The 27,438-nt window shown below is 34.7% G+C and overlaps 3 protein-coding genes across 9 annotated transcripts in view; 2 read left to right on the forward strand and 1 right to left on the reverse strand.

The window, feature by feature from the left end:
* The window catches only part of rims2a (regulating synaptic membrane exocytosis 2a), a 197,545-nt gene extending 187,874 nt beyond the window's left edge, over positions 1-9,671 (forward strand). For 5 of the 6 annotated variants that reach the window (XM_051130500.1, XM_051130497.1, XM_051130498.1 and 2 more), the window contains 5 exons: positions 3,883-4,024; positions 5,672-5,784; positions 5,881-5,982; positions 6,087-6,226; positions 7,169-9,671. In XM_051130500.1, coding sequence (XP_050986457.1) covers positions 3,883-4,024; positions 5,672-5,784; positions 5,881-5,982; positions 6,087-6,226; positions 7,169-7,384 — 713 coding nt within the window. In that variant the 3' untranslated portion in view covers positions 7,385-9,671. Of the gene's footprint in view, positions 1-832; positions 1,231-3,882; positions 4,025-5,671; positions 5,785-5,880; positions 5,983-6,086; positions 6,227-7,168 lie in introns of those variants that run through there. The other variant, XM_051130499.1, reaches the window with a different exon arrangement.
* Positions 9,672-10,583: 912 nt separating this feature from the next.
* LOC127178834 (dendritic cell-specific transmembrane protein) lies at positions 10,584-15,309 on the forward strand. Of its 2 annotated transcripts, XM_051131985.1 has the most exons (4): positions 10,584-11,258; positions 12,200-13,270; positions 14,764-15,093; positions 15,174-15,309. In XM_051131985.1, the coding sequence occupies exons 2-4, from the start codon at positions 12,209-12,211 to the stop codon at positions 15,240-15,242; spliced, it is 1,461 nt and encodes a 486-aa protein (XP_050987942.1). In that variant the 5' UTR covers positions 10,584-11,258; positions 12,200-12,208; the 3' UTR covers positions 15,243-15,309. The 2 variants fall into 2 exon arrangements, with proteins under 2 accessions (XP_050987942.1, XP_050987941.1); XM_051131984.1 differs by having other exon boundaries at positions 14,764-15,242.
* On the reverse strand, positions 15,146-27,296 carry dpys (dihydropyrimidinase). Its single transcript, XM_051131986.1, has 9 exons — positions 26,864-27,296; positions 25,495-25,653; positions 25,065-25,244; positions 22,430-22,619; positions 21,044-21,200; positions 20,748-20,889; positions 20,447-20,589; positions 16,563-16,770; positions 15,146-16,464 (listed from the first exon to the last, which is right to left on the reverse strand). The coding sequence occupies exons 1-9, from the start codon at positions 27,113-27,115 to the stop codon at positions 16,390-16,392; spliced, it is 1,506 nt and encodes a 501-aa protein (XP_050987943.1). The 5' UTR covers positions 27,116-27,296; the 3' UTR covers positions 15,146-16,389.
* Positions 27,297-27,438: the final 142 nt, after the last annotated feature.

Here is a 27,438-nt window from a genome sequence, read left to right on the forward strand (position 1 = left end):
GAAACAGTTTTATTTATTTATTTATTGGAAAAACACCTGTTTTATAAATTTGTAAATATAGTATAAATGGGTCATTATTCATGAAAATTATGTTTTAGGAAAGAGATCCTTGGCATCAATGTCTGAAAATCCTGTCTTAGAGACTTTGAGTGATTTTGAGCTTCATAAAACTGTAGAAGCCACATAGTGCTGTGCTGGAACGCACCTTGGAGTCATGGTTGTAAATTTTGCACAATGCAAAAATCTAGTATTTTAGACCTCATTAGACACCCAGTGTCTTGTTTCTCTCTAAACGTAGCCTTAAGTGGTTGTTAAAAAAAAAAATAGTTGGATATGGCTGCTATTCCTGTTATGACTACGCAAATATTTGCGATGCATTTTGCGGGGATATTTTTCTGGCATAGCAATGATTCAGCTGTTTCTGTGGCCGGACATCTTCTGTGGTAAACATTTACACTGTGAGATAGTAAAGAGAGAGGTGGACGCCTGAGATAAAAGATGCACGTCAGCACGGCGAAATAAATCTCATCTTTTTAAGAGCCGAAGAGAAAGGAGGACTTGTCAGCCTCTCTCTCTCTCTCTCTGTGTGTGTGTGTGTTTAACACGTGAACTGTGGGTGACTGGCATGTGGACAGTCAGGGCAAGAGATGCTCAGGTTCCTAATGGCCACACACACACACATTTGCAGTATCTCTGGGTAAAGCTCATGCGCCTGGAGAAGCTTTTGAAGCGCTGAGCCACACCGCTGCCTCTGATTGGCCGGGGGAGGATGCAAGAAAAGGAGCCAGGCTCCGCCTCCTCCTCCCCCCCTCCTGCGCGTGTTAGAAAGGAGATAGCTTGAGGAGAGCCGACAGCTTCACTGCGCCGAACGCACACTAATGCTGCATACTCCAGGGAGATCAGTCGACGCAGATCGTTCTCCAGCTAAAGAGCCCAAAACAAACCCAGACTGGAGCGAAAGCACGTCCAGTTTAAATGTTGTTGAAGAGCAGTCTACATTCTGAGTTCAGCCCATCGTTCGCAGTTTCAGCGCTTCAGCATCCTCTCCATTCGCCCCGACAGTAAACATGGGCAGGCAAAGCCATGATGCCACGTCCACTGCGGGCACGGGTGCGGGCAGCACCGCCGGCCGTATGCAGCGCTCCCAGAGCCGCATGAGTCTGTCGGCTTCGTTCGAGGCGCTGGCCGTCTACTTTCCTTGCATGAATTCTTTCGATGAGGAAGATGGAGGTAAGATGTGTCACATGTGTGAGGTCCAAATGAGCATCTTGCATGTCAAAGGTTTATGCTTTTTGCAGGATATTTGATGTTAGAGAGCATACCAACTGTTTTTCATTCATGTTTAATTAGGTTTGGGGTTATTTCTGGTGGCGTTTACATTTAAAGCAGAATTGTGCATGGCTGCCAGTAAAATTGTTATTTAGGCACATAAATTACACCTATGTTCAGTTTCATAGTACTAAATAGCTGTGCAGTGTGTTTTGGTGATTAAGTGGAAATCAAGCATCATGTGTTGTGACCTTGAAGGTGTTTGATTTCCTTTCTCTACAGCATCTCTCTCACTTTCTCCCCCTTCGCTCCAGAGATTAATATCATTGGAAATATCGTATGACTTTTCATATCTTAGCTTTTGCATGATGCGCAACGAGATTCTGCTTAATACATTAATATATTCACTACTGAATGAATCGCATGAAAACATGTCCCCAAAATCTTATTTTATTTTATTTTTCTGTTACAATTAAGCACATTTATTTCAAAATTCTCAATTCCATAATGGATCCTGACATTTTACTTTGAGGGTTATTATTGTTCCTATATCACAGGAATAAGTACTGTAATAGTGTTTGTTTGTTTGTTTGTTTTTTAATCTGCATAATTAGGCATAAATGTGACCCTGGACCACAAAAGCAGTCATAAATAACACTGGTATATTTGTAGCAATAGCCAAAAATACATTATATGAGTCAAAATTATTGATTTTTCTTATATGCCAAAAATCATTAGGATATTAAGTAAAGATCATGTTCCATAAAGATATTTTGTAAATTTCCTACTGTGAATATATCAAAACTTAATTTTTGATTAGTAATATGCATTCCTAAGAACTTCATTTGGACAACTTTAAAGGTGATTTTCTCAATTTAGAATTTTTTTTGACGTTCAAATAGTTGTATCTCGGCCAAAAATTGTCCAATCCTAACAAACCATACATCAATGGAAAGCTTATTTATTCAGCTATTGAAATTTTATATCTATAAATATAATTACAAGCACATTCATGTATATATTTAAGAAATATTTACAAGTATATGTATTTATTATAATTTTTATAATTTCTATTATATATAAATAAAAATATAAATAAAAATATTTTGTATATAAATAACATATTTCTCTTAAGTATATACATTAAATTGTGTGTATTTATATATACATAATAATTACACACAGTACACACACATACTGTATCTATTTATATATATATGTTTTGTGCTTAATTATCATAAAGATAATGTCACAATGCAAAATGTTACTTGTTACTTGTCATTCTTTCTTTTTGATTTGGGTTAAAATATAATCCTGAACCTGAACATGGCTCATGGCTCATGGCTCATAGACCACACAAAAATGATTTTTTTTGTGATTAATTGCTCACCCTCTTGTCATTCCAAACCTGTATGACTTGCTGTTTCTTTTGTGGAACACAAAGGAAGATATTTTGAAAAATGTTGGTAACCAAACAGATTTAGTTCCCATTGACTTATAAGGACAAAAAGCACAATGCAAGTCAAAAACTGTTTCTTCTTTCACATTCTGCAAGAAAAGCAAAGTCAATCAGGTTTGGAATGACATGATGGTGAGTAAGTGATGACAGAATTTCATTTTGGGGTGTACTGTCTTTTTAAGAGATGATCGAATCCTTCTGACATTGTGCATAGTTTTCTCGTATTTATTGTATCTCGGTCAAGTTCAACAAGACCACAATCGTTACGAGTTGTTGATTATTATATACAGCTGTGCTGTTAGTACAGAAAAGGACATTCGCATCCGCCGCTGTGTTCGTCATCCTCTTGTGTTCTGCTACGTCTCAGGGCCGAAAGCAGAGGCGGATGACATTGAATGAAAAGAATTCAAGCCTGCCGTGTGTGACCTGCAGATGAATGGTTTAATCTCAGCAGCTCAGCCGTGCCTGCTTCCTGTAGCCTTCCTTCTCTCTCCTACCTATTGAAAACAGATTCTGCATTTTGAGAAGATGCATCACATTACTGCATCATCTTCATCATTTTTGCATAGGCAGTAAAAGAACAGGATGTGCATCAATTGTGGACATCAAGTTAAATAAAGCAATAAGCGACAAAAGGAATGTGTTTAACAGCAATTTTAGCCTCAGGTGACTTATTGCTTGGGTGAAATTGTGCAATGCATCATAATAATGGGAAAAAAAGTACTGTTTTGCCAAGTAATACAGTCATTACTCTAACTGTAGGGTGGTAGGAAACAGTGCAGCTTAAGGCATTAATAAAGAATCTGTGGTGTGCTTTCTTTTTCTACATATATACAGTAAGATTTTTGTTATATTAGCTGTGAAATCTGTATTGGGCATCCTTATGTGTAACCCATCATTAATGTCTCTGACACTATGGCATGTCTGTAGGCCAGATATAGAAACAAACAATAAACTGTACTCAAAAACATCCTGTGGGAGCAGATCCACGTGTCTGGACCTTCATATCACACCGTCAGCTATCACATTTGAGCGGCGTGTGAAGTGTTGGTTTTGTGATGGGTGATGTGCAGAAATGTGTCCTTCATCACTCCACCTGAGACGACTTGATATCGTGACTGACAAACTGTCCTTCTCTCTCTGCGTTTCTGTAGAAGCAGGAGGAAAGAAGCTGCGTAGCACTATCCAGAGGAGCACAGAGACGGGACTCGCCGTAGAGATGAGAAGCAGAATGACCAGACAAGCCAGCCGCGAATCCACTGACGGCAGCATGAACAGCTACAGCTCAGAGGGAAAGTGAGTAACAAAACATTGTGCTAATGTTTGATCACATGTAAATATGATCAAAGAAGGCTGTGGAAATAAGTCAGCATTTTTTAACCATTCTATCCATTATTTGTGACCCTGGACCACAAAACCTTAAGTAGCACAAGTATATTTGTAGCGATAGCTAAAGATACATTGTGTGGGACAAAATTATAATTTTTTCTTTTATGCCAAAAATCATTGGGATATTAAGTAAAGATCATGTTCTGTGAAGATATTTTGTAAATTTCCTCTTGTAAATATATCAAAACGTAATTTTTGATTAGTAATATGCATTGTTAAGAACTTAATTTGGACAACTTTAAAGGCAATTGTCTCAATATTTAGATTTATTTGCACCCTTAGATTCTGGATTTTCAAATAGTTGTATCATCATCAGTGGAAAGCTTATTTATTCAGCTTTCAGATAAATTTCAAAAAACTGACCCTTATAAAAATACATAAATAATACTAATAATACTAATATTAATAATACATTGTTATTAAATAATAATGAATCATATTTATGTTTTTTGTAAAATAAATAATACAATTATTAGATTAAAAAATAGTAATATTCATACATTGTATATATGCTTATTTAAAATAATGATAAATAAATAATTCTTACAAATAAAGTATTATTTTTATGAATAAATTAATGTTAATAATTATATGCATATTAAAATAATATATATGCATAATAGTGTATTATTATTATTATTAATAATAATAATAATAATAATAAATAGTAATTTAAAATTCAACATCTGTGACTCAAGAGTCAGCAAAAATTGCAAATTGTTATTATTAAATAATAAATAATAATAATTATGTGTTTATTGTAAAATAAAGTAATAATAATTATTATTATACTGTATATATGCTTATTTTTAAATAATTATATAAATAATACAAATAAAGTATTATTAAATTAATGTTAATAATTATATGCATATTAAAATAATAAATAATTATAATAATATAATTATTATTATATTATTATAATAATTATATTATAATTATTAATTATCATAGCAATATATAAAATAACAAATGTTGTCATGTATATATGCATATTTTATTCAAGTATTATTAAATACATAATAACATTTAGTAATAATAATAATAATAATAATAATAATAATTTAGCATCTGTGACCTGTTAAATTCTATTTATTATTGTATTTAATCAAAATTGCATTGATAGGAATGTCAATTTACAGTGAAAATCTGTGGGACAGGGTATTGCACCAGATGTTAATAATTATAATAATAATCATAATATAATAAACGCCGGCACAATGTAACACCATAGGACTTAAACATTATATAAAGTATGTGTCTGTCCAGTCTTTCACCTGCTTCCATATTAAACTACCTACAGCTGCAGTTGCACTGCAAAAAAAGCAATTTTGATGACTTCATAGCTCAAATAAACATTTTTGTACAGTAAAACAAATATAACTGCATATAAGCTGCATATTGATGCTTTTTCCTCTGTAGAATGCCTTGCCCCATAGACTTCCATTGGAAATGCTTTACTCTAATGCAAAATATTTATCTGTGGGAATCAACAGCATGTCACAGATGCTCTCCCCTGAGCTTCACCTACTAATCAACACCTTTTCTTCTCAGCCTCATTTTCCCTGGAGTGAGACTCTCTTCTGACAGTCAGTTCAGTGATTTCCTAGATGGACTTGGCCCCGCTCAGCTTGTGGGGAGACAGACGTTAGCCACGCCCCCTATGGGTGAGCTCTTGTTTATTTGACTTTCTGTACACTTTACTCAAGCGCTTGCATCTCTAGTCGTGTGGCTCATATATCCTTGATTTATTCCACATCTAGGTGACATTCAAATCGGGATGGTGGAAAAGAAAGGAGCCCTAGAAGTTGAGGTCATCCGAGCCAGAGGCCTTGTGGGAAAACCAGGTTCAAAGGCACTGCCAGGTGAGTGCGGTGACACTTTCTGATGCTGATTTCTCAGGCACCTAAAAAATCGCAACTGATATATATAACGGATTAACCTCCATCTGTGGTTATTCTTCTAACAGCCCCTTACGTAAAGGTGTATCTACTGGAGAACGGCGCCTGCATAGCCAAAAAGAAAACAAAAGTAGCACGAAAAACACTGGACCCTCTTTACCAGCAGCAGCTGTCATTTGAAGAGACACCTGGAGGAAAAGTTTTACAGGTATAATGTAATATAATGGCTTTATTTACCATCATTTGGTCGATCAGTGCCATTATTAATTAGTTTGTAGTAAAAGTCAACAAATACATTTTAATAGCCTATACCAATATCCAAAAGGAAAGGATTATTGTTTATATATATATAATTTATAAATGCATTATATATTTAAATATTTATAAATAATTATATATTGTATACAGTACTGTAAAAAAAAATCTAAATATATATAAATTGTATACTATATATACATGTATGTGTGTATAAATTTTAAATGTAAAAATATATTTTGTATGTAATTTAAATATAACATAATTTATATATATATATATATATATAAATTTATAAAATTCAGATAGGTGTTATATATTATATATAGAAGATTATATATTGTATACAGTTTACATTGTATATTAAATTGTATAATACATATATGTGTGTGTGTAAATTTAAAATAAATTATTTTTGTATATTTATTTATATATATATAAATATATATGTATTATATGTATTATATATATATATATATATATATATATATATATATATATGTGTATATATATATATATATATATATATATATATATATAGTATAAGTATTATTATAATTCTATATATTTAATAAAATATATTAAATTCATTATTCAATTCATGAATGATCAAAATATTATATATATATTTTTTTTTTTTTTTTTTTTACCTTTTTATGTATAAAGCCATGTCGTATATAATACAATTTAATGATTGAATAAATGATCAAATAAGAATACATAATAAATTGAAATGAATTTAAACCAACACTTTTTACAGTATATTTAGTCAAAAAACTTTTACATTTTTTATTATGAGGCCTGGCCTCGGCTTATTGCTAGTTTGAATTAATTTTCTTGTCATTTTTTGTGTGTGTGAGACTTAATATTGACATTTATTCTCTTCCATTTGTAGATTATTGTTTGGGGAGACTACGGACGTATGGACCACAAATCCTTCATGGGAGCCGCTCAGATACTTTTAGATGATCTGGACTTGTCCAACATGGTTATTGGCTGGTTCAAGCTGTTTCCTCCCTCTTCGTTGGTCGACCCAACCCTGGCCCCGTTGACCAGAAGAGCTTCCCAGTCGTCTCTCGACAGCGGGTCCGGGCCGTTCGGTCGCTCGTAGCAGTTTTACTGAAATCTAGCGTTATTGTAGCAGCCATTGGGTGGAGTTTGAGATTTGCGACAGGTCCCGTCCCCCCGGTAACACTGCATGCTTGATGTTGTGTGTTCAGAGCTTGTTTCTTAGGGGTGAAAAAAGCGGTCCTGTTTTCGCTCGCAAAAAAATGCCGCACAAAACGTGCGCAAAGAGCAACCCCTAGAGGGCAGGGACGAGACGAAGCTGGGAAAAAAAATGGCCTCCTTAATTTGAGGAACGTCACAATTCCTGCTTTTAGAACCTGATCGAAGCCATTGGAGATGAGTCTGGACTGAGAACTGACATGTTGACCCTTTTTCAAATGGGGTGAAATGTTCTCTTCAACTTGCGTTTTCCATTTACGTTTCTTTTAATGTTGATGTATTTGTATCTACATGGGCTAACAGTGTTCCTCGGGTCAAGCCATGCCAACAGACCCAGAAATGTACACACAAAACAAGAATATGACGTGGGAATGAGCACCTCACTCCCTAGATATGATTCTGCTAGATCAATACAGAGATGAAATGTAGGTTTGAATCATCTTTTAAGATCAAATTGAAGTACTTCTCTTGATACCGTATGAAACCTAAAGAAGAAATAACGAGTTTTTTGTTGCATGGACACAACTTTAGCTGAACTTGAAAAAAAGTGAATAGAAAATAATTTTCTCAGACTGCTACTTGCAAAAAAAATACAAGGAGAAAAAAAAAAAAGAAAAAGAAGAAAATGAACCGGATCAGCCATTTTCAACAATTTCTATTATTTTTAAAGATGAATTTCACTAGTGCATGATTTTCATGGGGAGTGAATGCTACGGTGTGATTTGAAGAAAAAAAAAAAACATAAAACCTTGTTTTTTGTCCTGTAGACCGTTCATTGGTCTCTCTACTGTATTTTTACAGACAAGCAGATAAATGACAAGCTTAACATTTTATTTACAGTGAAAAATCTGTTCATGTGACAAAGACGTAAAAAAAAAAATAAAATAAATGTCTATGATTTATTATTGTAAAGGCGTAAGCCTTATGAAGCTAAAGATGATGTGCAAATTGTACATGTTTCTCTACTTCTCCCTTGTCCCAGGGTAAACTCTCTGTACTTCTTGCTTCCGTTGTCAGATTTTTCCCCGGATATTGTTCAAGTTCTCTTTAATTTTCATTTTTAGGGCTGTTTGTTTCCAGCAGCCCTTCTAGTTTTAGTCTGTATATTGTTTGACGTTCATTCGTTTAACAAGCATGTTGAAAAGGGTTTTTGGCAACATGGCTTGGGCACATCTTACAGTAACTCAGCATGTTTTGATAAAGACGATATTTGGAGAAAAAAAAAAATGCAGTTTCTTGTACAGTGCATGTGGACGACGACCCTCTCTCCCCCCCTTCACCCTGAATTGAATTTTAGCGAAAATTAGGCAGCGGTCCCACGCGGACCAGAAGGGCAAAATTCCGAATGAACATTCCACCTTGTAAAATCATACTTTGTTGACAAATTTAAGGGAAAAACGTGACCAGGGATTTTTATATCTTTACGGAAATAACGAGCTGCAGTATTCCTGACAAAAGAGCCCAAAATTTCACGAGATCTTTTTACCGGAGACGGCCGCAGCTCACTGACTTTCGCAGTATTGTGCTGTACAGTTTTCCGAGCATGATGCTGTCTGCAGAGAAATGCACATCGGGACGATGATATTGCCACACAATATAACTTTGGTTTTTATTTCTTCGTTTCCAGAAAGTAGAAGTCATTTAATATATTTTTGTTAGTTTATTTACAAGCCAAGACCTATTTATTTTTTATTTTCTATTTTTTAGTAATAATCAAAGCTTCTTATATCCGAGAAGTCGATGAATCATAGTTTTAATGCAATGAATGGAAATATACACTGAGACATTACACCTCTTCCTATGAAAATAAACTTTTCTGATTAAGCAATTTTATCAAGCTTTCAGTCTGTCTACAATCTACAGAATTTTAATAGAAATCTCTATTAACGCAAACTCTCTAGATATTGTCAAATCTTATGGAAGTGGAATAATGTCTCACGATGTCAAAGGTATGTTCTGTTCTATTTCAAATGCCTTCTCTATTGTTTTTTTTTTGTTTTGTTTTGTTTTGTTTTTTTCTTTTTTCTCTTTTTTGGTGCAATGTGTTCATGCCAAGGCTATGTCTTGGTCAAGTATGGTTGAGTACAGAGATTTATGTAAGTTATTTTTCAAATTAAAAATAAAAAAATGGATATTACACTGGAAAAATGAGCGTTCGCAAACAAAAGGAATATGTGTCTAATGTTTCTTGACATGACTTGAAAAACAGTACAGTGCACACACACACATATACACAGCTTTTGCTTAACTTAAAAAGAACAGAAAAAGTTATGAAAAACTCTTCTAGCATATATCTATGGTAAATTAAAATGTACAATGTATACAAACATATACATACAGTACATACACCACTAGTCAAAGGTTTTTGGACAGTAATATAAAAAATGAGTGTGCGTGTATATATATATATATATATATATATATATATATATAGTAGTCAACATTTGAAGTGGATCAAAACATTTCATTAAAGTTGTCCTAAAACCAAAAACAATACCCGTTCTTGTTTTACACTGTAAAAAATAAAAAACACAATTTGTTGAGTCCGCTTAAAATAATTTGTTACCCTGCTGCCTTAAAATTTTAAGTTCAGTCAACTAAAACAAGTTTAGTCAACTTGAAATGTTAAGTTGTACTAAGTAACAACTGAGATATTTGTGTTTGCTAAACTTAACAGATGGGTAAGTAACCCAGCCGCCTTAAAATTTTAAGTTGATTTAACTCAAATATCTGAGTTGTCACTTAGTATAATTTAACATTTCAAGTTGAATAAACTTTTTTTGAGTTGACTGAACTTAAAATTTTAAGGCAGCCAGGTTACAAATTATTTTGTCTCAACAAATTGTTTTTTACAGTGTAGGACATCTTTGATGTACTTTTTACTTTTTTGATACACTTCAAATGTTGATTACTGTGTATATACTGTGTGTGTGTGTGTATATATATATATACACACATACATTATAGAAATGAATACTTTTATTTAGCAAGGATACTTTAAATTGGTCAAAAGTAATTATAAAGACATTTATAATGTTATAAAAGATTTCTATTTCAGATAAATGCTGTTCTTCTGAATTTTCTATTCATCAAAGAAATCTGAAAAAAAAAAGAAATCTGTTCAGCTATTTTCAATAATGTTTTTGAGCAGCAAATCCGAATTATTTCTGAAGGATCATGTGACTAGAGTAATGATGTTAAAAATCACAGGAATAAATTACATTTTAAAATATATTCAGATAGAAAACAGTTATTTTAAATAGTAAAAATATTTAAAAAATGTACTGTTTTTGCTGTATGTTGGAACAAATAAATGGAGGCTTTGTGAGCAGAAAATACTTATTTAAAAAACTTTTGACTGGTAGTGTATGCACTGACTAATAACAGTTGTTTATAATACGTTATTCATTCATGTGTTTATTGTATCATAAATGTAGTGGTATAATTTTGTCCTAGGGAAATTTGTTTTCCTACCTTATCAAAATGATCAAGATACTTTGAAAGCAAGCATACAGTTTTCCACAAACAACTAAATTGCATTGGTTTTTTTTGTTTTTTGTTTTCTGAAAACACATTAATCATACGGTGGTTTTTGTCAGCACTGCTCTGTGGTTATGAGTAAGTGCTGAGATGATGGCTAAAAAAGGAAGTGAAGAACTGGGGGATAAAATCAGCTTCCGCTTGTTTTACTTTAAAAAGATGAATGTTGGACTGTCACAACACACTCGTGAGCTGACAAGACTGCTGACAAATAAAAGGTAGGTTAAGCGTTGAAAAATAGGTCAACTAACTGTAAAATACTTGCATGACTGTTCAAATTAGAGGATAAAAAGTTTAAGTCATCACAAAATCAAATAGCGTTATAAGATTCATTGTTGCTTCAGTCAACATAATATCAGATTTCATTATTGGTGTTATAAAACTTATGTCTGAAGGTCATTAATTTAGCCTAGATAACAAAACAACCAAGTGCAGCCTTGCTTTTCTCAGAACTAAATTCACTTTTTTAGCTATTTACTGCAATTTACCTTACAGTCTCTTCATGCTATGTTTGAATCACATATAACAATAAATTGTTATTATCATCTAAAACTCAACAAATTTATTTTTTGTTAAAGGTTTTACTCGTGTGCTTGTGTTGCTGTATTACATAAGATTTGTTTTGATGTGATATTTTGTTATCTAATGAAATGATTAAGTGTCTAAATATGTGACCCTGGACCACAAAACCAGTCATAAGTGTTTCTCAATTTCTCCAAATTGAGATTTATACATAATCCAAAAGCTGAATAAGCTTTCCGTTGATGTATGGTTTGTTAGGGACAATAATTGGCCGAGATACAACTATTTGAAAATCTGAAATCTGATGGTGCAAAAAAATCTAAATACTAAGGAAATTGCCTTTGAAATTGTCAAAATTAAGTTAATAGAAATGCATATTACTAAGCAAAAATTAAGTTTTGATATATTTACGGTTGGAAATTTACAAAATATCTTTATCTTTATATAATATGATTTTTGGCATAAAAGAAATATCAAAGAATTTTACCCATCCAATGTATTTTTGACTATTGCTATACTAATGCAACATAAGACTTTGGTCTTATGAACATAAGGTTTTGTGGCCACTGTAGATCAAAATAATGCAGACGTTATAAAACCATTCATTATTTTAAAATCTCTGTTCCTGAAATTTCAGGTTAGTAAAATGATGATTATTCAAGCTAAACTGCTTCAACTGGCAGAAGGACTACGACAGGTCTGGTCCAAAATATGTGGTCTCTACACAACCAACGCCACAAAAAGCTGGAAGGAAAAACTTCTCCTTCTGTTGACCTGTTTTTCCACCAGCCTCATCCTGAGCACTTTCCTCTTCCTCGTCCTCCACTTTTCCTTCAGATGCGTTCAGGAGATCTCACTTCCCTTCACTTGTGTTTTTTGTATAAGCTTAACACCAGCGATGTATTTCTCAGAAAGGATCCGCTGTTTCGGAGCTTTGGTTTTGATCTCGATGGGTATGAAACAAGTGAAGAGCCTTCTTCTCACCTTAGGAACCAGTTCGGTGATTTTCTTCAACATCCAGAACACATTACAGAACATGAGGCTGCTTGCAAAAGGCCTCCTCTGCAACTTGGAGGATAAGTTATTGGATATTAACACAGAACCCCTCGGGAATTATATTAAAATGTTGAAGTGGGTGGGAAAGCAACTTAAAAATTACTTTGGGAACTTTCAGTTAGGGAGTTATCATGCTAATTTTACACTTAAAGCAAAGGTGGACTCGGAAGACTTCAAGATTCACCTCCGCGAGGCCGAACAGGCTTTAAACCAGACCGCGCAAAACGTGTTAGCATTGACCAGCGCTTTGTCGTCAGTAGTCAAGATATTGTCTCCAGCATTAGGTCTTTTATTTCTTGTACTTCTCACTGCTCTTTACCTGAGAAGATTCCACGCAGACAAAAAGTACAACAACATATACATCACGCAAACTTTCCGTTGTTTTGACGAGCGGCAGAAGGAGAAGGGGAAACTGTCTGTCCTTCCGCTCACCAAAAGCGAATCGGATCTTTACATAGTGACTCCATCCATTCGTCCGACGGGTCGGCGGTGGAAAGCCATGCTCAAGTTCAGTCTTCCAATATTCACTCATTGTCTCACCTGGCTGGTGTTTATTAGTCTAGACGGCTTGGTTTACTGGCTTATTGTAGTTCTGAACAAGCGACTCGGGGAAATGGAGCCACTTCGTGTTCCTGTGGGGATAGAAGTTCAGGTAAACAAAAAAGTTGCAGTATTGTTTTACAAATAATTGGACATGTTTATCCTTTAAAGACTTAATTTCTCAATAACTAAACAGTATAAAAATAACCGTATTTAGTACTCTTAAGGTGTTGTGCTATGAGTGTATTAATGTAAACATTTACTTTAGTTACCCAGATAGCACAAGTCTGCAAGATGTCTGTTAAAGATCACTTGATCTGGAAAGCATCTGCTTTCTGACAGACGTCTGTAAGATGTCAGTTTTACATACATTCTAAATCATAAACATCTTAAAGACATCTAATAGACATCTATTTAACAGGAAACATCCAATAGACTTACTGCAGATGAGCAAACACTAATAAATACATCTTACAGATATAAATGTAGACGTCAAATAGACGTCTCCAAGATATAAGTGTGCATTTTAACCAGCAATATTCATATCTTGCTATTGTGTCAAGGTAACCACAGATATTTTTTGTAATTCTGTATGAAATCAAGATACAGTAGGTCTTAGCTGGTTTGGCTGGTCTTAGCTGGTTTTAGTGGGTCTCCTAGTCTGACCAGCTAAGAAAGTGGCCAAACCCCTTTAAACCACCCTGTTGACCAACTAAGACCAGGCTGGATGACCAGCCAACCAGCTTAGGCTGGTTTTAGCAGGTTTTTTTTTTTTTTTCAGCAGGGAGGCCTTAAGAAACCAGTTTCAGTCTCTTTTATAATCAAGTCATATATAATTACATCCATATAATGACGATCATATTTTGCTGTTTACAAATGTACCCACAGACATTGTCTGATAGCACATGTACATCTCGGAGATGTCTGTTTGACATCTGCATTTACATCTGCAAGACATATTTTTGAGAGTGTTTGCTCATCTGCAATACGCCTATAGGATGTTTCCTATCAGATGTCAAATAGACGTCTATCAGATGTCTATAAGATGTCTATAAGATGTTTATTATTTAGAATGTATGTAAAACTGACATCTTACAGATGCTTTCCAGATAAAGTGATATTTAACAGACATCTTGCAGACGCACGTATGATATCTGGGTGAGGTGCTTGTTTTGGTAAATACAGTCACTTTGGTTATAGATTCCAGTTTTACTCTCATTCATATCTGAATTGTGTGTGAACTAAAGAAAAGACAAATGTATTCTGCTCCAGTTTGAACACAGCCACAGCTATCATCTTCATTTCTGTAGGTTTAAAGGGATAATTCATGCAAAAAATGAAAATGTTGTCATAATTTGCTCACCTTCATGTCGTTCCAAAAATGTATGACTTTATGAATGTATGAAAAAAGAAAATCAGTGTTTTGGTCCATACAGTGAAAGTGAATGGGGCCCAATGTTGTTTGGACCACAACGTTCTGCAAAATCTCTTTTGTGTTCCACAGAAAGAAGAAAAAAAGTCATACAAATCAAGATCGACATAAGCGTGAGTAATTGGTGTCTGAATTTCATCTAATTATTTTCAGTTTCTCCTTTGTTTTGAAAGGAGGCCACAGTATTTCTAGGTTTACCTGTTGAAGAAAACGCAAAAGGGGAAAACTTTTCCTACACGGTGTCTCTGTTCGAGAAGAAGTGTTTGCCTGAACCGGAACTGTGGCTTTATCAGTCTCTGGTTCCTCTTTCTGTCGTCCTGGCCTTGCTGGTTGTTCTGATTCTGCTGTCATCACAGATGATCCAGCTCAGGGTTGTGCTATCTGAGCGGTTCTTCTCAGATGTCGCAGAGAGAAGAGCTGCATATCTACATGCAAAGATTTTAAGAAAGCGGGGGAAAACTAAAGCAGAGCATGAAGGAGCTCTGAAGACTTTAGCCATGCAGGTTAGTCACACATTTTCTAGTAAACATATTCAAACATCTTTAAAACAGTACATTTATGAAGTTTCCTGTTTTTATTGCAGCCCAGTTTTTGGTGCCCCTTACTCTTCCATAAGCAGAGGACAAACCTTGATGCAGTAAATATGCTTTGAAGTCTGCAACAAATCAGCCATAATCGCAGGTTTGATAGAGTACATTCACAACGCAATCTTTATATTTTACTTTACTTTATTTTACTGTATACAGTAAGGAGGTGTCCTGTTTGTGATGACCCAGTGATCAGTGTTTAGGGGGCAAATGGATAATGGTGCCCATGATCCATGGTGTCTTAGTGATTAATCTGTGCTGTATGAACCAAGGACCCCTAGTGGTCATTGCACACTGTGTGTGACCAGGTCCATGGTTTTCATTTTACTCTTCAGGGGTTAACAGACTCCGATTGAGTTGGTAGTCTTTGAGCAATGAGCATATGCATACATTTTAAACTTGTATCCTATAGAATACAAAACATAGACATCTGTTTAAAAGCTTAGAGTTGGTAAGATTTTTTTAATGGTTTTGAAAAACCTCATCCTGACCTCATTTTATTTGATCACAAATAAAAACAATTTATTGTATTGTTATATAATACTATTGTGAAATATTATTACAATTTAAAACAACTGTTTTTCTATTTAATATGTTTTACGTAATTCATTCCATTGATAGTAAAGCTGAATTTTCAAGAAACATTTATGATCAATGTTGTAAACAGTTAATTAATAGGTTTACTTGTATATATTTGTATATTTGTGCATATTGTATTTAGCATTTATTTGAAATATAAATCTTTTAATATTATAAATGTCTTAAGTGTCACTTTTGATAAGTCTTCGCAGAGTCTGATCATGACAGAATATAAAAATGTATTAAAACATTTTGTAGCTAAAAAAATTTATTCTGTTAATACTGTACAAAATTTTTGGGAGGTGAGTCAAGACACAAAACAGGAGAATCTCAGAACTGATCATTGTTCATCACTAATGGATCAGTGGTCCTTCAGTCGTTCTTTGCAGCACCTTTTTTATACTCTAGAGGTTTCTTGAGACAAATATGTAGTTTATAGGGGATGAGAACAATTTTTTTGGTTCTTCAGAGCATTGCAGTGGTTTCTGGGTTCTTTGCAGCACCAAAAAGCACCATAAAATTTTCATCTGTGACATTAGACTGTAAAGCCCTTTTTTTGGAGTCTTTCTTTTTAAGTAGATACTGCAAATTCATCTTATAAAACATCCTTATGAAACATTTTCCTTCCATGATTCATGATCTTTTCGGGACTACAGATATTATTTCTCCAGTGTATGGTTCTCTGCACACAGCACTGGGCTTTCCAACCTAAACACAAAAACAGTATCATTAACTACAGTTCATATATCACACAATGACCACACTTCCAAATTTTAGGGGATTAAAGCAGAGCCCAGACTTCTTACCTTTTCCCGCTGATTAATTCTCTTGTACACAAATTCAGAGAAGGGTTTCCTTGGAATGTATTGTCCCGCGCCCGGTTTTGTGAACAGTTGACAGTTTTCATAAACCACTTTCCCCCTGGAGATCGTGACCTCTGGACATCCATGACACAGCATTCCCTCAAAAATGTTATAGTCCACAGCCTGGTGGTGAGTCTTTGCTGAAATCACCCTAAAACAACATAAGATTATACAAATAAAAAACATTTATATATAATGTAAAATAAGTGTGTACATATGTGTTTTATTATTAAAGGAGAAGTCCACTTCCAGAACAAAAATTTACAGATAATGTACTCACCTCCTTGTCATCCAAGGTGTTCATGTCTTTCCTTTTTCAGCCGTAAAGAAATTGTGTTTTTTGATTTTTCTCCATATAATGGACTGCTATGGTGCCTCGATTTTGAGCTTTCAAAATGCAGTTTAAATGCGGCTTAAAACAATCCCAAATGTGGTTGTAAATTATCCCAACCGAGGAAGAAGGGTCTTATATAGCGAAACGATCAGTTATTCTCATAAAAAAAAAATACAGTTTAAATACTTTTTAGGCTCAAACACTCGTCTAGTTTTGCTCTCCCTGAAAAAGTTAGGGTATGTCGAAAAACTCCAATCATTTTTTCTCCCTCAACTTCAAAAATCATTTCAAAATCATCCTATATCACTGCAGAAGCACCGACCCAGTCGTTGCAAAGTTAACGTGCAAAGAAGATCAAACACTCTTAACAAAAAAGTTAAAACAGTAGTATAGGACAATTTTGAAGCTGAGGGAGAACATGAGATTTTTCGACATACCCTAACTGTCATGAACCGGAACAAACAGTTCAGGCAGAGCGAGACAAGACGGGCATTTGACATTAAAAAGTATATAAATTGTATTATTTTTATGAAAATGACAGATAGTTTCGCTAGATTAGAAAAATGCTGAAATGCTTTCTTCAAAAAACATAATTTCTTTACAACTGAAGAAAGAAAGACATGAACATCTTGGATGACAAGGGTTGAGTACATTATCTTAACTTCTCCTTTAGCATAATGTTCTGTAGGCTATTGCCTAGTTCTAGTCATAGTATATTAAAACAAATGACTTTAATAAATCAACAGAAGAACCTTTGAGCCCATTTACATTGTGTAAAATGGCAAACTACAGTTTGTCAGCCCAAATCTGTTGTTTCCCATATTCAGCTTATTTTTTTTAACCATACTATTGCTGTATCAGCACAGCTCAAAGAATGTGCTCGCATAGCCATCTGTCTCCAGCACTGAGGAAAAACCAGCAAAAACAAAGTTTTCCTATTAAGATGACTGCTGTCATCTTAAAAAGCTATTTAGAAAGATAGTAAAAGTTATGGATTCCATCAACTGACACTGTGGAAAGGATATAAATTTTCACACTTGTCTGAACAAAAGTTTCCATTAATTGATTTACATACTGACGAATAAAAATCGCATACCTTGTGCACTATACCATTTCATGCTTTCATTGTTGCATCTATTATAATGCTGTGAAAGACAATAAACATTCCAGCATTTCAAAATGATGAATGCTACACTCCCAAAATTGAGGGTGAAGGTTGTACTGCTTGAAATATATTGCCTAAAATATTGCAAACTCATTCTAATCTTCTGACAGTTTCTCTTTTGCAGATGCTTTTTAATTTTTTATGGTGCTTGCAGAAAAACACAGATTCCTTGGTTTATAAAATGCTAATAAAAACAACTGACCGCACATTCTAGACTGATGCTATATGAACTTAGGTAAAACTGAAATATGTAACATTTCCGGTGTTAAAATACTCTCTAAATATCATATTCTTCAAAACTCTGTGGCACTATGAAAGTTCCCATATTTGTTTTTTAATAACCTGTCTAAATGTTGACTCGACCAATGGCGTGAGTTGGGGTCGGGGCTTATATGTTTGTTGATCAATGGCTGACAAGTGGCGTGTTTTGCTTATTTATGCAGTTTCAAAGTTCAAAATTACATCGTTTTAACCGGCTGATGAATTATTTACTGTATTAATATTACTAAATGTAACAACTTATTAAACATTGGTGGCTTGGTGCCTTTAAATAACCCTTAAAGGCGGTAAAATCATGATGCTTTATTCTAATAATTATCTGAAGGATGGATAATTATGCAGTTTCACAGTTGAATTGCCTGTCAGTCCAATCAAATATGAAGAGGTTTATGCAAATATAATGGACAACTGTCTTGCTTTCCGTTATTTTCCACAAAGAACATACATCCAGCTGACCCTAATTGTTTAATATGGACCCAGAAACGTCACCGGTCTCTTATTAGCGCATCTTACACAAGCTCTCAGCTCTGATTAATGCAGAGCTGCTGTGCACTAAATTTCAGTACATTGCTCCTCGCTGCTTAACTCACATCAGCGGTTGGTTATTTGCCTAGAGGGAGCTAGCCCAGATTCACGGGGAAAAGGAACAGTAACGTGGCCCAATTACATAAGACCCACGGCCGTCTGCTGTTTCCGTCCTCTCCTCTCATGCATGCGCTTCACAAACGACGTGTTTGAGCAGGAAAAACGCTTCAGTTTCTCCATTTATGGTCACGTCTTTGCAGCCAATCTGCTGTGTTAATGCTTTGTCATGGCAACATCTGCCTCAGTACTTCCAGCACCTATAGAAACTGTGTGACCCCATTCATGCAGTAACATGCTCAACCTTCAATCCATGTATTTGAACCTACAGATATTTAGACATTTCAAAGCGTTTTTAGCTATTTACGTCAAGTCCAAATATGTGACTAAGGACCCTCCAAAAACTGAGGTTCATGGATTTCATTTTTTTTAAAATACTGAATGTCAAGTAGATTTCAGCTGAAGAACAAAAACATAGCAATTAATGTGATGTACAAAGCTCAGCAACACCGCTGACTCAATTACAAACAATCTCAAGCACTCATGAAATGAAGATATGTAAAAGCCGAAGCCCATGAAATGAAAAGGTTGGATTTTAAATTCTACAAAAAAACCTTATGCCACATTATTGCATAACATTAAGACAGATTTATTATGCAGAATGGTTTTGTTTTGTTTAAATGTGTTTAATAGAAATGCAAAAAGTAACTTGATTTTTACATTTCCTGAGTGCTGCAAGCATGCAAAGCTTTCGTGCATGTGAAAAATCAAAACCGGCTTCATGCAACAGGCCTCCAGTCTTCATGATATGTTTTCTGTGGCTCAAGTGCCTCTTTCAGTCAAACTTTATTGGACAAGTTTTCCACCAGGTGGAAAATGTAAGTCTGATGACTTAGAAAGTAAAAGTACACATTTCCTCAAGTAAGCTGCACAATTTCAGATATCATTTTTGTCCAAATGCTTAGGTTTAGCAGTTTGTTTAAATGCCAAACCCTTAAGTATGACTTGCTTCCAGACCTGCTTTACTAGTAAACAGAGTGCTGCAACTGTGACGTCAAAACCTGAAAGACTACTTCGTCATGGTATCCCTCAAAGTTTTTCTATGGGTTTTTATATTTTATTTTTTTAAATTTAAAACTAAAATAACTAAAATCTACAATGTAAATTACATACTCCAATACTCCCAAAGCAGTTTTTTAATGTTTGTATTAAGTAACTACATGCGTGCAGTTTACATTGTACATAAAAACATCCAAGTTTCGTCAAGTTATGTTATCACAGACCTATTTTTGGAATTGAAATGGTAATTAGTTTCTGTTAGGCCTCTATTAAATTTATTTCAACTAGATTTTGTCTTCATATTGAATGTCTGGCTGGTAGGAATGTCTGTGCAATGAGACAGGGCTCATTATTCATTAGAGCATATAAATGAGGTCACATGTAGTTATCTAGGCTGCTGTGAGTTACCTGGTGGCCTTTGGGTCCCATATGACCAGGTCTGCATCAGAGCCTTTAGCAATTCTTCCTTTTCGAGGATAAAGGTTGAAGATTTTTGCTGCGTTAGTACTGGTGACAGCTACAAACCGATTTTCGTCCATTTTTCCGCTGTGCTGGGAAAAATAAAAACATAAAATAAGAGTTATTTTGGAAAATTGCTGCACCTCACATCCAAGAATGAGAAAGTTAAAGTTCAGCATTACAGATACATAAATAGAGACAGTATCTGTGACTTTATTTAGTAGGTCAATTCTGTCTAACAAGTACTGACCACTCCCTTCTCCCATATTACAGACATCCTATCTTCAACACCATTGACTCCGTTTGGGATTTTGGTGAAATCGTCTTTCCCAAGGGCTTTCTGGCATACTGAGAATGTGCAGTTATCTGTTCCTGTTACGCTTAGATCATCACTGTAATATAATGCACATTAACATATTGTTTTAATATTCTTTATTTTTTATCTTGGGACATGCATGACTTTTTGTATTCTACAGAAGAAAAAAAGTCATGCAAGTTTGTATGTAAATGTAAGTAAATGATAAAACCATGCAAGTTCCTACATACTTGGCCAGCAGATCCATCAGATATCCAGGAGTACTGGGGTCTGGTCTCAAAGGTGGACCCATGACAAAACCAGCAGCATGAGCCCAATCTTTATGCCAATAGTGAGTGCCATCTATGCCCAGTCCAGCCGCAATTGGCTCTCCAAACACCACTCGACCTGACGAGAAACAGATGTATGATAAAATGTGATTTATTAATATTACTCCATTTTCATCCAAAAAAAAAAATCAGCATTGGTAAGCATAAGACTTCTTTTAAAAACACTGAAAAATCTTACAGACTTCAAACTTTTAAATTGTAGATAAGTTGTTTCAAAGGAAAAGCAAGTTATAGCATGCACCAAAAAAGAATTTACAATACAGTTAAGGTCAAAAGTTTGAATCACTATTTCAGAATCATTAAAAATGATAATTATTTTACCAAAATAAGAGGGATCATACAAAATGCATTTCATTGTTTATTTAGTACTGACTTGAATAAAACATTTCACAAGATGTTTACATATAGTCCACAAGAGAAAATAATAGTTGAATTTATAAAAATGACCCGGTTCGAAAGATACGACTGTATGATTTTGAGATCAAACTTTTCACACTGAGGACAACTGAGGGACTCACATGCCACTATTACAGAAGGTTCAAATGCTCACTGATGCTTCAGAAGGAAACACGATGCATTAAGAGCTGGGGGGTGAAAACTTTTTGAATTTGAAGATCAGGGTAAATTTAACTTATTTTGTCTTCTGAGAAACATGAAACACATCTTCTGTAGCCTCTGAAGGGCAGTACTAAATGAAAAAATATGATATTTAGGCAAAATGAGAAAAATGTACACATCTCCATTTTGTTCAAAAGTTTTCACCCCCCAGCTCTCAATGCATGTTTTTTCCTTCTGGAGCATCAGTGAGTGTTTGGACCTTCTGTAATAGCTGCATATGAGTCCCTCAGTTGTCCTCAGTGTAAAATGATGGATCTCAAAATCATACAGTCGTTGGAAAGGGTTCTATTACACAAAGAATTTGCGGGACCTCAAGGATTTTTCTGAAGAACAGTGGGGATGTAAACTTTTGAAACAGGTCATTTTTATACATTTATTTCTCTTGTGGACAATATGTAAACATCTTTTATGTGAAATATTTTATTCAGGTCAGTACTAAATAAACAATAACATGCATTTTGTATGATCCCTCTTATTTTGCAAAGTTTTGACCTCAACTGTAAGATCAAAATTGTCACGTTGACATGAAACGTTTGAAACGTTTTAGATCCGAGCAGTCACACAATGAACAGATCCCACGATTTGACGTGAAAACTCATGATAAACATCAAATCCAGGCCTGTATGTTTGCTGTAAAAAAACAATCCTGTCTTATCCCAGCTCACCTACCGCTTCTGCGTGCATTAGCCACCACCTTCGCTGCAGATTTGCTCATGACGTGCACTACGTAGAGCGGGCAGTTAACAGCATGGGCGATAGTGACGGCACGCTGTGTGGCTTCGGCCTCCACTTCCTCCGGACGACACATCTCGTGGCCCTCAGGACCCGTGATGCCCAGAGAGAGCATACGCTTAGCACCCTGTGTCAGAACACACACAAATCAGTATTCACAGAAAATCTATTCTACATGTGCTCTGTGCCTCATCAACTGTATCTCAGAAGATTACATCAACATAAATTCATCAGAATTTAACAACTATAATATACAGATTCTAAATAATAAATAGCATTTCTGAAGGAAATAAAAAAAAAACTTGCAAAACAGAAAAAGAATAGTATACATTAATATTTTCAAAAGAAAACAGAAAGAGTGATGCTTGCCTTGCAAAACTCACTGTCACAGTGTTAAGGTTTTGTACAGTAGTTTGTTACCAGGGCGTTTATATGTGGTTGCTAGGGTGTTCTAAAGTGTTTTAATGCATTCTTATGTTTTTATCTTGCTTTAGTGTCGTAGGTGGTTGCTAAGGTGTTCTAAATATCTCTAGTGCCTTCTTATAGAGTTCTTATATAGGTTGTGGTGATTGCCAGGTGTTCTGAGTTGTTTTTAGTGCATTCATATGAGGTACTATGATATTTTATGCGGTTGCAGAGGTGTTGTGGGTTGTTACTAGGTTGTTGCTTACTGGGACATTCCAAGAGAGCTTAATACCATGTAATTTAATGGATAAATAAACAGAAAATGTATGCATTTTGGCCATTCATTTACATGTCAATGCCATTTTGGGGGCCTGAAAACTCTGTTAAATGTCTTCTCTTTGTAAACTAAAACAAAGCGGTGATATCATGCGCATGCATATTTAGTGTTTCTTCACAAAATGACTTTGCCAACTAGTGTCCTGGGGAACACAATACCGTGTTTTAAGTCATTTTCATGATCATTTTAGAACAATATAATTTTTGGCTTTATATTTTGGGTTCTCTCTCTCTCTGTGTCACCCTGTTCTGGTGCTGTTTGGATGTGAAAAACAATAATAGGTCAATTCATTTGCATTTGGATAATTAGTGAAGGTAGGTGTTACAAGAGGCTTTTTAAACTTTTAGCTTGTTGGTTTCTGTGGAAGAGAAAAGAGGAAGGAGAGACTGCTTGTGAAATAATGCTGAAATTCTGAGTAAAAAACTGAGAGACTATGGTTTGTGTCTTTAAGGATTCAATTTATGTTTTATATTCATTTAAGAGACAGAGAGGGAAAAAGTAGCCTTTTGTTCTTTTGGGTTTCAGATCTTTTAGTTCTCTTTTGAGAAACTACTGATTAAGTACCTGAAGGAGAACAGTCTCATCTCTATTTAGAGTTGTTGTTTAAGATACTATATGTGTTTAATCTTTGTCAAGTCTGGTCTTGACGCATTCGATACGACCTGAGGCTCCACCTGACTGATTTGTTACACCTCCCCTCCTTTTACATGATATATACCATAGTCTTTCTAAAACTAGTGAAAAACATCCAGTCAGCCTTAAATACAGCTTCATTAGCTCATTTATGCATATGGTGCCCTCCAGTGGAATCATAATTCATATGTTTGGAATTGCCATGTGATAAAGTGTATTTCAGTTAATGTAAACATTTATTATAAATTGCCTAAATAGTTACTTTTAGTGGCATATTGTAATAAACTGCTCCACTGAACTCTGACAACTCTAAGAATGACATGACACATCTGGTTCTTTCTAGGGCTTTTTGCCACATTTGGCAATAGACCATCTAAAAATAAATGTGGTCAGTATTTTTGTGATGATAAATAGCTGGTTATTATTAGTTTTATAACACAATCACATGAAAAATCATTTTTAACGGTGGTTCGCAGAATATGCCCTTGACCTTTTAACCAAATATAATTTTTTGAAATGTTACTTCACATTGATAGTTTAAAGGCACAGGACAGTTCTTGTGTAACATGGGCTGTTTGTTTAGGGCTTGATCAGCTTTGCATTCATAGAATGATTTACAAGAAACACCGGCAACACTGGTTTACTCGTATTAAATCAGGGTGAAATTTAACTCGGGAGTGAAAGAACAGAAGCTTTGGGAAAAATCCCATGCTAATGCACAAAGAGAATTTTTAGACTCTGTATTAGAAACAGATCAAACACTCGCAATTTCTTTTTTTAAACTGGTGTCTGTGGTTTTATTAAGAACATTTAACATCTATGGAACCTTTAGATTTTTTAAATGTTTAAAAGAACTTTTTTTAAGAACTTTTCAGTAAAATGTTCTTTGGGGAAAATGGAGGTCCTTTTAGATCCTTTAATTTAAAGACTGTCACTGAATAATAAAGAAGATACTGTAACTAATGGCTACTCTTGCATATGCATAGCAATCTGCTTAGAAAACCTTTCAAAAGAGCCCCCTCCATAAATTGTTCTGCCCTCATATCTCATTTTAAGTTTAATGTTTTAGGGTACCTTTATATGGTTGTGTGTCATTTCAAACATAATTCCATGGTAGATTCCTGAATTTGAATGGTAGCAAACAGGATGCAGAATTGTAATTTAAAGACATAAATATAAACCCAGTACACTTCTCACCTCTGCAATAAGGTCTCCATTCTCTGCATGGACTTGAGCTATTGCTCCGATCTCTTTACACTGGGCAAATACAGAATACAGCTCATGGTCACGCAGCATGAAGACGTCTTTGTATGCCATGAACATCTTAAAAGAGTTGACACCTTTGTCACGAACAAGAGTCTCCATTTCCTTCTTGACCTAGAGAAAGCCCAGATTTATATTTTAAGTGTTAATGATATAATGTCACATTTAAAGTGAGATGAAAATCACATGTGATGCAGGAGGACTATACTTAAGAATGAAATGAAAGTTCAAAGTTCATTGTAAGTTCATATTTCAAAAATGACAGGTCATTTTTTAAATCTTTTTTTTATAAGTGGACAAATAGTGCAACTTTTATAGCTAAAATGGAATTTATTAATTTGTAAATACATGGTACTAGCCATACAGTGTCATCCCACCAGGTTACTGCCATATGAAGGGAGTAATCACAGCAGACTTTGGGGTCAGCCGTTGTTCTCCACCGCTCATAGGCTTCCAAGAGTGAACACCCCTTCTGTGGGATGACAAAGTCCAGGATCATGGTCGTGCCTCCTGCAACAGCAGCCTGTGGACACAAGGTATTATGTAGCAAAGTAAAGACACGGAACATCAACACACACACGTTGTTACAAATTAACTGTGTAGTTACATAGAAATCACCATGGGTGATGACCCTTGACCCTTACCCATAATTCTGTATAAACGCCCTTTTTATATATCACTGCGTTGATTTTAAAATAAATAAATAAATAAAAAAGTAAGGCCTTTTAGTATAAATCTAAACATGTTCACCTTCAGATGTGAAATCTTTAATGACTTTTATAAAGTAAACATAAGTTTTATATTGTTAGTAATGTTTCAAGAAGAACGGATTAAACCAAGCTTTACTTGATTATCAATCAACCTTTTTTTCTAAAAAGTAAATAAATAAATTAAAATGTGAGTATCAAATATGATACATCAGGCTTTTGAGGAACATTCATTTGTTCATCTCTGTCATTAGTTTATTGCATTATATGTTTAAAATGCAATTTTAAACCCCCAAAAAAACCCCCCAAAAAAAAAAAAAAAAAAACAAATTAATTAAATAATAATAATAATTGCAATACAAAAGACTACAGAGCTTTGATCACAAAACGAACTGAAAAAGCATATATATTTGTTCCGTTTGGGCCTCTGAATAATACTGATGTGCTTTAATGATGTGTGAGCGCCATATTTTCACTACTGTATGTCACTATATGGGCCATACAATCCTAATGTATAAAATATAATTATTAAAAAAAACCACTTAAAACTATATATATATATATATATATATATATATATATATATATATATATATATATATATATATATTGTAAGGTTCTGGGTTAATAGTTCATGCATCTGATGACATTCAAGTGATTGTTCTGTTCTGTAAGACATTTAATTGACAGTAGGTAAAATTAAATGTATAGAAACAGTGTTCTGACACAAACACACTGATTTTATTCGCATTGCTCGTGTCCAAGAATACTGTAAATTCGTCACAGTAAAAGGGGAAACTGGAAGGAAGGAACAATGAGTAATGAGAGTGGGTTTTAAATATACAGCATTTCATAATGGAGTTCCCCACATGAGCTACTAACAAACATGACAAATTAGAACTGCCTAATGCAATCAATGAGTTTTATAGTAATAATGTTTAATTTAAATATGTTTATATTTTATTTTAAGACTTAAACGATTAATTCAAATGAGTTAAGGATGCCGTATTTCTCATTTGCATTTACCTTGGTACCGGTATGAAAGTCATCCACAGCTGTGGTGCCCATGAATGACAGCTCCATGTGTGTGTGAGTGTCTATTCCACCCGGCAGCACGAGTCTGTCTGTGGCATCGATGACCCTTGTGCCAGCTGCTACCTGCAGATCTGAGCCGACTGCACTGATAACTCCATCTTCAATATACACGTCTGCCATCTCAGAAAAATCCTCATTTACCACCTTCCCTCCTTTAATCAAAAGCCGGCTTGGAGTCGTCATATTTTCTACTTGGTAACTAACGAATGCACAGCCGATTTTTAAAAAGTCTAAATGATGCTCTGTGCAGAAATTAGTTTTCTATATTAAACATGCACAAACTCTGTAGAAGCATGAATGCTTTGCCTCTCAGTGTTGGGTTAGAAGTGTGGTCTGCAATCTCTGTCTCTCTGTGGGTCTGTTTCTCTCTCTCTTTTTCAAACCTGACACCCATTTCATTGCGAAACCTGCCCAACCGCCCTGTCCAGCCTTTTAGCCTGTTTTTGACATGATGATTTGTCTGAACAGGTTCAAAAATCAGTTCATCACTCTTGTGTTCCCAAAAG

The sequence above is a fragment of the Labeo rohita genome, chromosome 16, assembly GCF_022985175.1.
Source record: "Labeo rohita strain BAU-BD-2019 chromosome 16, IGBB_LRoh.1.0, whole genome shotgun sequence".
Classification (NCBI taxonomy): domain Eukaryota; kingdom Metazoa; phylum Chordata; class Actinopteri; order Cypriniformes; family Cyprinidae; genus Labeo; species Labeo rohita.

Bases quoted from the DNA above. Each gene is read 5' to 3' on its own strand.
- LOC127178834 (XM_051131984.1), top strand. From the start codon at position 12,209: ATGATGATTATTCAAGCTAAACTGCTTCAACTGGCAGAAGGACTACGA. The intron at 13,271-14,763 runs GTAAACAAAAAA...TTGTTTTGAAAG, and splicing joins CTGTGGGGATAGAAGTTCAG to GAGGCCACAGTATTTCTAGG.
- dpys (XM_051131986.1), bottom strand. From the start codon at position 27,115: ATGACGACTCCAAGCCGGCTTTTGATTAAAGGAGGGAAGGTGGTAAAT. The intron at 25,245-25,494 runs GTATGGCTAGTA...GGCTTTCTCTAG, and splicing joins TAACCTGGTGGGATGACACT to GTCAAGAAGGAAATGGAGAC. The intron at 20,890-21,043 runs GTATGTAGGAAC...ATTATATTACAG, and splicing joins CTGATGGATCTGCTGGCCAA to TGATGATCTAAGCGTAACAG.